The sequence below is a fragment of the Oratosquilla oratoria genome, chromosome 25, assembly GCF_046742065.1.
Source record: "Oratosquilla oratoria isolate Oo_2021 chromosome 25, ASM4674206v1, whole genome shotgun sequence".
Taxonomy (NCBI): domain Eukaryota; kingdom Metazoa; phylum Arthropoda; class Malacostraca; order Stomatopoda; family Squillidae; genus Oratosquilla; species Oratosquilla oratoria.
The window spans coordinates 13,076,545-13,090,032 of NC_134801.1; the positions used below are offsets into that span (position 1 = coordinate 13,076,545).

A 13,488-nucleotide genomic window follows, 5' to 3' on the forward strand; every position below is an offset into this window, starting at 1 on the left:
GTTGTTTGCTGATGACACTGCATTTATGTCTTGGTCAGAGGAGGGTCTGAGGCAGTGTGGGAAGGTATATGATCGGAGGAAAATGAAAGTAAATGAGAGTAAAAGTTGGGTGATGAGTTGTACAAAGGGTGAGGGTAGCAGCAATTTCGAGTTAAGTCTTAAATGATAGGCTGGAAGAGGTGAATAGTTTAAAGTATTTAAGGTCACCTGAAGCAAGGAATGAAGGGGTGAAGGTATAATGTAGAGTATGGGAAGCAAGTAAATGTCTTGGTAGAATGAAAAGTGTCACAAGAAATAGTTATGAGGGGATGGATGCAAAGAGAAGACTATATATACAAGGGCAATTGTGCCTAGCACTGTATAGGGCAAACACTTGGAATGCAAGGGAAGTAGACAGGAGAAATTTAAATGTGTTTGAGATTAAATGTTTGGGAAATATGGTGTTCAGGATTGTTTTAAAACTCTAATTTTCATAGATGTTTTTTCCTTTATAATCAAGCCTCTTTGACTATATTTTTACCAATCAATTATAAAATACCCAATGCTGTGGCTTCATCATGATAAAAAAAGGATTGTAACAATGAAAAATATTATTTCCTTCTTAACCACTTCAGTACGACTCAAATTATCATAGGCAGCATTGGCTGCCACATGTAATTAGCATCACACTACTTGCATTATAAAATATAAAGTCACTGCTGTATTACTCGTTCTCTTTTACTCTGAGTAATAATAAACACAGAAAATGTGGTCAAACCATTTCACAGAATCCAGGCATAACTCATGTACAACTACAAAAAAATATATATAATCAAGATACAGACACCGGCATCCTCGTGTACCCACTCACACCTCATGACATGTACATAGGTGTCATCATACAGAAGTGGTTAAGAAAATCTTACAAACCCTAACTTCAGCCTCAAAAGGATGTTAAAAATAAACAATTCTTGAATTCAACTATTAATCTACACAGTTACAAAAATCCATTACATTTCTTAATCCTTTTTATGGGGTTTAAAGGAATGAGCCATAGAGAGAATTTATATACATGTTTATCTTGTCATGCAATATATTTATGCAAATACCTCATTATCTTCACCACAAGTACACAACTGTTTTCTTTTTTGTGCATATATATTACAAGGAATATTTTTCTCAATAAAATGGAAGCTAGTACAAGGTCCTCAGGTTTGGTACTGAAATGTTTTCAATTAAAAAGCAAACTTAGGTGAATATTTCTGAAATTACATTTTCTTAACTTCCACACCAATAGCTTTCCTAAACTACTCTTTACAGGATATTAACTTTTAACAGTCATTATGATTACTCAAAGTTGAAATATTCATATAGAAAATAATTTAGATACAGTAGTACAAAGCTGATAAACCGATTACAATATGCAACATATGGTTAAATCAAATCACAGGCTATTATTTCATATCTACTTATATACATCTTGAAACTAATGCATATACAAGTAATTAAAAAAGCATTATTTCAACCTTCACAAAACTCTGAAAATATGAAATATGACGATGGTGCTTAGTAAGTCCATAATGAACTTTTTAACAACAGTTATCATTCATCCCAATCACTAAATGGTCCCTATTCATGCAAGAGAGCAATATCCAGAACAATAGGAGTCATTCCTTTGCTCATCAGACACACTGAAACCTTGTGCACGCTGGTCCATCTCCCAAAGTCCGGGTGTCTGCACAATCTGAAACAAAATGACACCTTACTATGTATACAAACTCATATACACACACATGAGGACAGTAGTTAAAGATAAAATATGAAAATGGGGAGCAACAACAAATGTAGTACAAGATTCACTGCTTGCACCAATAATATTTCTTGTCTATGTCAATAGACATGAACCAATATGAACCAATAGACAGAGTGATTGGGAAGTATGGAGTTCCAGGTAAAAATTGTATTGGAGAATTGATGGTGATGTGTGTCTTGAAAGAGAGTTGATGATAGCAAATACAGTGTTTAGGAAGAAAGTCAAGCATAAGTACACATGGGAGATGGTGGTGGATGGAAGGGTGGCAGTTAGAGTATTAATGGACTATATAGTGGTGACCAGGAGTATGGTAGCAAGAGTTAAGGATGTATATGTTCTAAGGAGAGAGAGTGGGGGAATATCAGATAATTTTCTGGTGGAAGGTAAATTGAGAGTGGAGAATAGGTGGAGAAAGATGAAAAGGGCAGAAGGTAAGGAGGTACTTAGAGTGAACTGCTTCAATGAAAAAAAAAAGGGGAATGAGTATAAGAAGCTGAAAGAGGAGTGGGAGTGAGTAAAGGATAGAGTAGAACTAGGAGTGGAGGAGGAATGGGGATGGTTAAAGGAGAAAGTCATGAGGTGGGCAAAGATGGTGCGTGGAACAAGGAGGGCAGGAGGAAATAGAAGGAAGGGTAGTGAATGGTGGGATGAGGAAGCAAAGAAAGGTGTAGATGAGAAGCAGGCATTCATAGATTGGCTACAAATTAGGACGAGGGAATCGTATGAGAGGTACAAAGTAAAGAGAAGGGAAGTTAAGCATAAGATAAATGAAGCAAAGAGGAGAGCACATGTGAAATGGGGTAAGAGTATGACAGAAAATTCTGAAAGTAATAAAAAGATGTTTTGGAAGGAAATTAAAAGAGGAAGAGGAGTCGAATCAAGTAGAGAAGAAAAGGTAAAAGGTGCAGATGGAGGGATGATAATGGAAGAGAAGGCAGTGAGAGGAAGGTGGGAATTTAACATGTGTCCAACATATGACCAAATCGAGTTAATACTGGTCGGTCAGAACCAATTGCAGTTGTAAGTCGACGACTACCTGTATTTGGGAAGAAATGAGAAACAGAAAAGGAAGACTGATGTAACAAAACAGGTTTTAGAAACTGAAAATTCTTTCAAAAATGAGTTAGGATAAATTCTTTAATGAAGAAACACAGGTGGAAGAGAAATGGATGATATTAAAAGAAATCTATAATGAAGGAGTGGATAAATATATACCAAAACAAAAACAGGAAAAGGTGTACATTAAGTGCTGATATAACAAAAAACACAGTGAGGTAAAAGATGAAAGATGGAAAAAAGAAAAAACCTGGAGAGTGGCAAATATATATCAAACTAAGAGTGGGAGAGAGTAAAGGATAGAGTAGAACTAGGAGTGGAGGAGGAATGGGGATGGTTCAAGGCGGGAGTCATAAGGTGTGCAAAGATGGTGTGTGGAACAAGGAGGGCGGGAGGAAATAGAAAGAAGGGTAGTGAGTGGTGGGATGAGGACGCAAAGGGTGTAAAAGAGAAGAAGCAGGCATTCATAGATTGGCTACAAATTAGGACGAAAGACTATTTACTAAATTAGCTTTACATGGAATAAGTGGTAGCCTACTAAGTTGGACTAGTAATTGGTTAAATGATCGAAAACAGAGAGTTGTTTTAAATGGAAAAACTTCTAGATGGAAAAATGTTACAAGTGGAGTTCCTCAGGGTTCCGTTCTTGGGCCACTTCTATTCATAGTATATATATAAATGATATAGACCATGGACTAAAATCTACTGTTTCCAAATTTGCTGATGATACAAAACTGTGTGGAATGGCAAATGATCACTTAAACCAATTAGATATTCAAGAAGATTTAGATAAATTACAGCAATGGTCTGAAAAGTGGCTAATGAAAATTAACACAAGTAAATGCAAGGTGATGCACATAGGTAAAATACCAGTAAGTACGATTACAAGTTATTTGGAAATTCGTTAACAAAAGTGAATAGTGAAAAAGATCTCGGCATAATTATCAGTAACGACCTCAAATCATCCAAGCAGTGTATTTCAGCCTCTGAGAAAGCAAATAAGATTCGGACTGATTGCACGATCTTTTGATTTCAAAAGTCCATCACTCATTAACAAGCTATATAAATCGTTAGTTCGTCCACATTTGGAATATGCTGTTTCTGTATGGTCACTGAATCTCATTAAAGACATTGACAGACTGGAAAAAGTACAACGGCGAGCCTCAAAACTGATTCCAAATATCAAAAATAAATCATACAACAATCGACTAAAACACATGAATCTGTTTTCCCTAAAAAAGCGTAAACTCAGAGGTGACTTGATACAGGTCTTTAAGATTTTAAAGGGAATTGACAACATCAAAAGTGACAACATTTTCACACTGAATGAGAATCAGACAAGAAACAATGGTCTCAAACTGTCCGGAAATAGATTCAATTTGGAAGTAGGCAGAAACAACTTTACCAACCATGTAGTTAATGAATGGAATAAACTTCCTGCACAGGTAGTGCAATGTAGTTCAGTTTGAAGCTTTAAGAATCATTTAGATAAACACCTAAGCAAGATGCTGTAATGATTATAATTTATTTATATTATTTGTTTTTGTTTTATTATCATTACAAAGTATTACAAAGGCGGGGCACGCCGACAGGAGACCCCCTGATCCATATCTAGGTCAGATGCCAAAAAAAAAAAATCACACTAACAATAAAACAACAAATAAAAACTATGATAATGTACATAAACAAAATACATAAATAAATCATTACAGCATCTTACTTAGGTATTTATCTAAATGATTCTTAAAGCTTCAAACTGAACTACATTGCACTACCTGTGCAGGAAGTTTATTCCATTCATTAACTACATGGTTGGCAAAGTTGTTTCCACCTACTTCCAAATTGAATCTATTTCCGGACAGTTTGAGACCATTGTTTCTTGTCTGATTCTCATTCAATGTAAAAATTTTGTCACTTTTGATGTTGTCAATTCCCTTTAGAATTTTAAAGACCTGTATCAAGCCAGCTCTGAGTCTACGCTTTTTTAGGGTAAACAGATTCATATGTTTTAGTCGATTTTCGTATTATTTATTTTTTATATTTGGAATCAGTTTTGTGGCTTCCCGTTGTACTTTTTCCAGTCTGTCAATGTCTTTAATGAGATTCAGTGACCATACGGAAACAGCATATTCCAAATGTGGATGAACTAACGATTTATATAGCTTGTTAATGAGTGATGGACTTTTGAAATCAAAAGATCGTGCAATCAGTCCTAGAATCTTGTTTGCTTTCTCAGAGGCTGAAATACACTGCTTGGATGATTTGAGATCGTTACTGATAATTACGCCGAGATCTTTTTCACTATCCACTTTTGTTAACGAATTTCCAAATAACTTGTAATCGTACTTACTGTTATTTTTACCTATGTGCATTACCTTGCATTTACTTGTGTTAAATTTCATTAGCCACTTTTCAGACCATTGCTGTAGTTTATCTAAATCTTCTTGAATATCTAATTGGTTTGAGTGATCATTTGCCACTCCGCACAGTTTTGTATCATCAGCAAATTTGGAAACAGTAGATTTTAGTCCATGGTCTATATCATTTATATATACTATGAATAGAAGTGGCCCAAGAACGGAACCCTGAGGAACTCCACTTGCAACACTTTTCCATCCAGAAGTTTTTCCATTTAAAACAACTCTCTGTTTTCGACCATTCAACCAATTACTAGTCCAACCTAATAGGCTACCACTTATTCCATGCAAAGCTAATTTAGTAAGTAGTCTTTCGTGTGGGACGGTATCAAAAGCTTTTGCAAAGTCTAGATATACTAAATCTATATTGTTTCTTTTGTCATAATTCGAGATAGCTGTGTTGTAGAATTCGAGTAAGTTAGTCACGCAAGAATGTTTCTGTCTGAAACCATGCTCGCTATCATTAATCAAACGGTTACTTTCTAAATGATGTTCGATAGCATCTCTGATGATAGTTTCCATTATTTTTCCTAAGATTGAAGTCAAACTTATAGGCCTATATTTATTTGGTTTCTTTTTGTCACCTTTTTTTAATATGGGAGTAACGTTAGCTAACTTCCATTCTCTTGGGACATCTCCGGATATGATGGATTTCTTGAAAATAATTTCTAATGGAACAACATTCTCATTTTTCATTTCCTTTAAGATTCTTGGATGCCAACCGTCAGGCGCTGGTGTTTTATTAACTTTGAGTTTGTCTATACACCTTTTAATTTTTTCTTTTGTTATATTTACCATAGTGAGTAAGTTTACCCTAGACTTTTCACATGTTTCAGTTTGGAATTCACCTTGAGGTGTTTCGTTTACGAATACCGAGCTAAAATAATTGTTTAAGATATTACACATTCCTTCATTTGAATATTCAAGTTGACCGTCAGCAGATAATAGTGGACCAATGTGATTCCTAACAACCTTTTTATCTCTAATGTAACTATAGAATTCTTTGGGATTCTCTTTGGATTTCTCAGCGATGTTCATTTCGTATTGTCGTTTTCTTTTTCTTATTGTCTTTTTTAAATCTCTCTGTATTGATACATAACTTTCATAGTCATTAGATGCACCCGAGCACTTATATTTCTTATAAGCCTGTCTCTTTTTAGCAATAGTTTTTTCAGTTTCTTTGTTGAGCCACTTTGGGCGAGCCTGATTTGGGGGACGTCTGTCCTTAAAAGGAATGTAAGTTTGAATCATCTTAGTGAGCGTATTTTGAAATATTTCCCACATCTGATCTACAGGTCTTTCATTTAATTTTGCCTCCCAATCTGTAAGTTGAAGCTCCTGACGTAGTCCTATGAACTGAGCTTTACTGAAATCGGGTATTTTAGAAACACAAGTATCTATTCTAAAATTGTTTAGGAGTTTGAATCTGTTTGATTTTCATTTATTATTAGTTATATGTCAATCTATTATTATTTCCTATTTACCTATACCTATGCATTTATTCATGTATTTTATTTGTTATTTACATTATTATAGTTCTTATTTATTATTTTATTATTATGATTTTTTTCTCGCATCCGACGTAGATATGGACCAAAAGGTCTCCTGTCGGCATGCTCCGCCTTTGTAATCCTTTGTATGAGAGGTACAAAGTAAAGAGAAGGGAAGTTAAGCATAAGATAAAGGAAGCAAAGAGGAGAGCAGATGTGAAATGGGGAAAGAGTATGACAGAAAATTTTGAAAGTAATAAAAAGATGTTTTGGAAAGTTGGAAAGAAGTTAAAAGAGGAAGAGGAGGCAAATCAAGTAGAGAAGAAAAGATAAAAGGTGCAGATGATAATGGAAGAGAAGGCAGTGAGAGGAAGGTGGGCAGAGTATTTTAGGGAGTTGCTAAATGTGAAGGAGGATAGGGAGGGAAAGGTAGTTGCAGTGGGAAATGCTAAGAAAACAAGAGTGATGAGTGAGGAAAATGGAGGAGAAATAGGGAAGGATGAAGCGAAAGCAGCTGTTAAGATGATGAGAGCAGGTAAGGCACCTGGGTTGGATGGATGCCATGCAGAATGTCTGAGAAAGGAGGTACATTTATGGTGGACTGGCTGGTGAGGTTATTTAATGTTTGTTTAAGATAGGGTAGAGTGCCAGAGGACTGGAGGAGTGCCTGTATAGTTCCGCTTTACAAAGGAAAGGGGGACAAGTGTGAGTGTAGTAGTTACAGATGGATCAGCTTGTTGAGTGTAGTTGGGAAGGCTTATGGGAGGGTCTTGATTGAGAGGATTAGGAGAGGAACAGAGAGAGTAATTGGTGAGGAACAGTGTGGTTTTAGGACAGATAGGGGATGTGTAGATCAGACTTTTGTGGTAAGGCAGATATGTGAGAAAGTTATAGGAAAAGGTAAGGGTGTTTTTTGGGCTTTTATGGATCTGGAAAAGGCTTACAACAGGGTAGACAGGAAGGCACTGTGGGAGGTACTGCAGATATATGGGATAGGAGGAAAGCTGTTAAGAGCAGTCAAGAGTTTTTATGAGAGTAGTAGAGCTTGTGTTAGGATTAGAAATGGAGAGAGTGAATGGTTTGAGGTAAAGGTGGGACTTCGTCAGGGGTGTGTTTTGTTGCCCTGGCTGTTCAATCTTTACATGGATGGGGTGGTGCGAGAGGTGAATGCAAGGGTAGTGGGTCAGGGGTTGGAGATGATTAAAGAAAATGGAGAAAAGTGGGAGGTGAGCCAGTTGTTGTTTGCTGACGACACTGCACTTGTGGCAGGATCAGAGGTGGGATTGAGGAAGTTAGTGACAGAGTTTGAGAAGGTGTGTGAAAGAAGGAAGCTGAAGATAAATGTGGGTAAAAGTAAGGTGATGAGATGTACAAGGGGAGAGAGTGACAGTAGGCTGGAAGTGACCATAAAGGGTGAGAAACTGGAGGAAGTGGATAGTTTCAGATACTTGGTAGCAAATGTGAGAGGAAAAGGAGGAGGGGGGTGGAGGTAGAATGTATAGTGAGAGAAGCGAGTAAATGCCTTGGTGGATTAAAAAGTGTAATGAGTAATAGACATCTGGGAATGGATGCTAAGAGGAGGTTATATGAAGGAGTGATTGTGCCAACAGCAATGTACGGGGCAGAAACATGGAACATGAGAGAGGAAGAGAGAAGGAGTTTGAATGTGTTTGAGATGAAATGTCTGAGAAGTATGATAGGGGTTACTAGGCTAGATAGAGTGAGAAATGAGGAGGTGAGGAGGAGAACTGGGGTGGAAAGGGAGCTGAGAGATAGGGTTGATGAAAGAGTATTAGGATGGTTTGGACACATGGAAAGAATGAGTGAAGAAAGATTAGAAAAAGAAGTGTGGAAGGCAGAGTTGAAGGAGTGAATATGAGGGGGCGTCCTAGGATGAGATGGGTAGATGGGGTGAAAGGGGCATTACAAAAGAGAGGAATGTCTGTGGAGGAAGGATGGGAGAGGACAGAAGATAGAGGTGAATGGAGAGGGGTTGTCTATAGATGATGTGGTGATGCATGAGGGAGAGTGGGTGGAGGATGGGGGATGAGGAAGTATGTATGAGAAAAAAATTTGATGTAGCCCGAAAGGATTTCTCCCCGTCTTCTCCTTTTCTGGATGGGGGGACGGAGAGGGGGGGGTCGCTGAATTTATGAAGCAACCTTGCTGTGGATGTGCTGTGTCTTGTGACACTGCTCCTGACCCAGGGCAGTGGACAGGATGCAGGGATGACCTGTCATCCAGGAGGTGCCAAGATAAGAGGGAGGGAGAAGGGTGGAGGGGAGTGGAATATATAGGAAATGGAATGGGTGGGAGTGGTTTCTATGCCTTTTTCTTTTTGGCTATCCCCCGTGTAGGGGGAAAAATCCTTTGGTATATGTATGTACAGGTACTCCTCGTTTAACGACAACTCGGAGTAACGACGGGCTTTACGACGTCATTTAACGTAAATCTCCCGAAGTTACGACGTCGTGTACGATAATTAAGTTGGCTGAGGCAAATTTGTATGATGTTATAAATTAACTTGTACGGTGGATATTAGCTGTGAGGTAAAGTGTTCTGAAGCTTAGGTCTACATTACCATCCTGCAAGCTGCAAAAACTACCTGGGGTACAGTGTATACCGGTAGTGGTAAATTTTTAGTTTCGACCATGGGCGCAATATAACAATAGAAAATTAATTATTAATTTTGTAAATTATAATGTATCAACGTAATATGCAATTTTGTGGGCGGAAATGAAAAAAAAAATGCTAAAACAGATTTCGTAAGTAAGGAAGTCATGTCGGACGAATGGTACACCATGTTTGTTATCATAGATGCCGATGTCGAAGAAATGAAAGGATGATAAATTAATTCGTCTTGTATACACCACATCACCACATTCCCATACACCATGCAGGCAGCGTTACCCAGACACCGCGACACAAGACATCCACTCCGGCCGACACTACGGCGCCAGCTTAATCAGCAATTTAGCTCAGCGCACGGAAGCGGACTGACACACAGACACACGAACGCACGCCATAGATGCAGTCAATCGCCAACCCGGATTAACACACGGGAACACAATACTGTTCAACCCTTTCCCCCTGGATATATTATGTATGTAGTATATTATGTTTGTAGTAATTATGAACCAAGAACAAACTTGTAAAGGGCCAAACAACCCGACTAAAAATCTTGACAAGGTGACTGCGAGCACCTCAAAATTCAACAGACTCAGCATTTCCGGAAAAAAAACCGGAGTGCACGGCTCCAGGAGCGGTCGGTGTGTGACTTGCCCGAGTGAGCAATTGTGTACAGTGTGTGACGTGGCCTAGTGACTAAATGTGTACAGTGTTTAACCAGATTGCCTCAATTTTTAATAAGAAGAAAACTCCCGTTTTGGAGTTTATCTCGCCCGCATTAAGTCCTCCTTATGTAACCCCCAACCCAAGGTTACATAAATGGCGGCAGCGGTGCTCCCACGCTCTGAATAGAAACGCCGTCCTCAACCATACAACCAAGGTTACGCAACCACTGGCGAGCGGTAGTTTCCTTTCAAACTCCGAAAGAGACAAGCCTATCTTATACCAAGTAATACTGGTTACACTCGCGCCTACCACAGAAGGCCGAATAAAATCTTCAACCAATCAAGCTCCCAGAATAAAGGAATCAAGCCGCTTAATTCAATTCAGCTCCAAGCAAACCAGCCGCGCCCGCAGCTCTGAAGACCAAGATCACTGTCTACGAAGCAGACATCACTCCGTCAAGCAAGCGACACGTCTACCCACTCGCCCTCCACCAACCACTCCCTTCGAGACGACAGTCTGAATACTAAGATTGCATCAATCTTAGAATCGGTGGTGAAATCGAAGGCTTTCGATTTTAAACCACCTGGTGGCAGTCAGCTACCATAATCTCTGTAGACAGATGTCTACAGTGACACCTCTGTACACAATTCCGGGCAATCGTCGCAACCGACTCCAACCACCTAAAACCCATATAAAGGTAAATATTGTAATTCCTATCCACCCTTCATACCATTTTATTATTTTAATAATTCTCGTCTACCCCTGAAATCCCCCTGATACTCGCTTTTCTCTCCCATTCCATGTGAGCACCATACACCTAGATTTCATACGTCTAGACGTACCTAACCACAAGCAACCTCACCTGGAGGAGCCAGACCCGCCTAACCCACTTCCACCCCCCCTCCATGACCACCCAGACCAGGAGCCTCGCATCGGTTAGGCCACGACCCGCCTAACCCACCTCCACCCCTTCCACCCAGGCCAGGAGTTTCACAGCAGTTAGGCCCGGACCCACCTAACATACCTCCCCTTCGCATCGGGTCAGCACTCTCGCTTACCCTTCACGACCACCCAACTCACCCTCCACCCACCGCCACCTTTGGCTCACCGAGAATTGCTGACACTGCCGTCAGCTGGACGTCAACACAGCCCACGTAGAACTATCGGAAATAACATTTTTACGTCAATAAGGTAACAGTGTTATAGAACTTAACTATATGAAATTACTCATGACATAACCTGTGCCTTATTCACATATACATTTAATAATAATATATTGTTATATCAAACTTACCCCCATATGTATTTTGCCAACTTATAACTTAACATATATTTGTGCATGCATTAATTTTTTTTAGATTTCACTATTACCTTGTTATATATATTGTATGTACAAGAACTTTCTTATTACCCTTTTATGCATATTTACAATTTTATGACATTATTATTACCCTGTTTTACATACATTGTATCATTTTGATATGCATTTTATCAGTTAAGTGATTCTTGTTTGCATATTACCCATTGATGACTTATACCTCTCCTCTTATCTAACTATAACACACTATCTTTTAGGTAATGCATGCATCCCTAGTTAGACACTAACATGGCTTCAGGAACGAGATCCAAAGTCAAGAATATAATTGACTCATTCCTTTCTCAATCGAAAGAAAAGAAACCCCCCAGTGACATCGATCATTCCACACCTTAAGTAGATTCTACAAATATTCCCGAGAATAACGTTGACAACCCACACTTAGAATATGACCCATTCCACGAAGAACTGCTTGACTCAAACCAACCACTCTTACCCCTCAACCCCCTCCCCCACACCTCATACAACTCCAAGTTGCCCCTCATTTAGACCCCCAACAACAACCCCCAAACTCCACAACCCATGCATACAAGAACTTAGCCTGCCCTTCTCCTAACCAACCGTCAAGTCAAATATCCTTCACCTCCGACACCCACCCAACACCTAACCCTGCCCCAAATCCATCGCAACATCCTCACCCACAACTCCCATCACAACATCCCCACCCAACCCAACTGCCAACCAACCCACATACATCCCAACACCAACCTACAATAGTCAATAACTACCAGACTATCTCCCCTCTAACCGAAATCCCCACCTTCTCTCAAACTAGCGGACTCTCCATCACTGACTTCCTAACGGCATGTGACCTTTTTTTCTCTAAAAATCCTAACTACTCTAACTTAGAGAAGATAAATCTATGCCGCCAGAATATACAAGCCTCAGATGAGCATAGATCCACGGCTTGAATGCTTGATAACCTTATTGCTAGTAGAATCACATACAATGAATACAAAACACATCTGTTTAATGTCTTTCAGAACAAACAAACAACATTAATTTTCTCCTCACATTTCTAAACAACACTAGAACTCAAAAACAGTCTAACATCAAAGACAATGTTGCCAATGCAATAAAAGAAATTAGGGAAAATCTAGAAAACCAAAGCCCTTGGACCTTCACAGACATCTCAGGAAAGAAAGCAATGACATTAGAAAACCTATACACATTACTAGAGATAGGCCTTTATCTTTCCCAACTCCCACCAAAGTGTCAAAAAGAAGCAGCTAGAAGGGATTTAAACACCAGAAACCCATTAGCTTATAATTACATCTTAGAGATAACCAACGCTTGCAACATTTCCCTCTCCGACCAGCACCATTATGCTAGACTAAATAGCCTTCAGTCACACCAGGCCCCTAGCTCCAATACAGCACAACCATCAACCTGGTGTTCCTACCATCTTTCAACAACTCACAACACCAGAGACTGCACACAAAAACAACAAATACAAGCACAAAACCGCACTACCCCTTGCTCAGTTCATGGAACAACGACTCACACAGATGCCCAATGTAGAGCACAGCAACACCAACAACCACAGACACAACACCGCACTACCCCTTGCTCAGTTCATGGAACTACCTCCCACACAGATTCCCAATGTAGAGCCCAACAACAAAACCAATCACCCACGCACTCCCCCACCCCACTCAACATATCAAGACCAACACGGCCAAGTAAATACTGCAACCTACACAAAACCACAACTCACTCCAACGAGGAATGTTCTCAACAAAGATCACAACCACATCCTCATCAGAGGACAAACAGACCATGGCATCACAACAAACACCGTCCTCCCACAGAACGTCAAACTCAACACACACAACCCAACACCGATTGGGGGAACGCGTACCAGCCTCACGCACCAGACCACCATAGGAACGTCTGACCCACCTCACAACTATATCACTCTAAAGGTAACACTAGATCAAATCAGTGTTGCGATGATGGTTGATACAGGCACAAACCTGAACCTCATACCCAGAGCTCTCTACGAAGCACTTAACCCCTTCCATACGGTGCCGCACACGTAGGCGTCATGGACTTAGATCTCGG

At 39.5% G+C, this 13,488-nt stretch overlaps 1 protein-coding gene across 1 annotated transcript in view; it reads right to left on the minus strand.

The window, feature by feature from the left end:
• Nucleotides 1-947: 947 nt before the first annotated feature.
• The window catches only part of LOC143038819 (ras-related protein Rab-18-like), a 92,638-nt gene continuing 80,097 nt past the window's right edge, over nt 948-13,488 (minus strand). Inside the window, exon 5 of the mRNA XM_076208388.1 lies at nt 948-1,723. Within this exon, the coding sequence (XP_076064503.1) occupies nt 1,613-1,723 (111 nt within the window). The 3' untranslated portion in view covers nt 948-1,612. The remainder of the gene's footprint in view (nt 1,724-13,488) is intronic.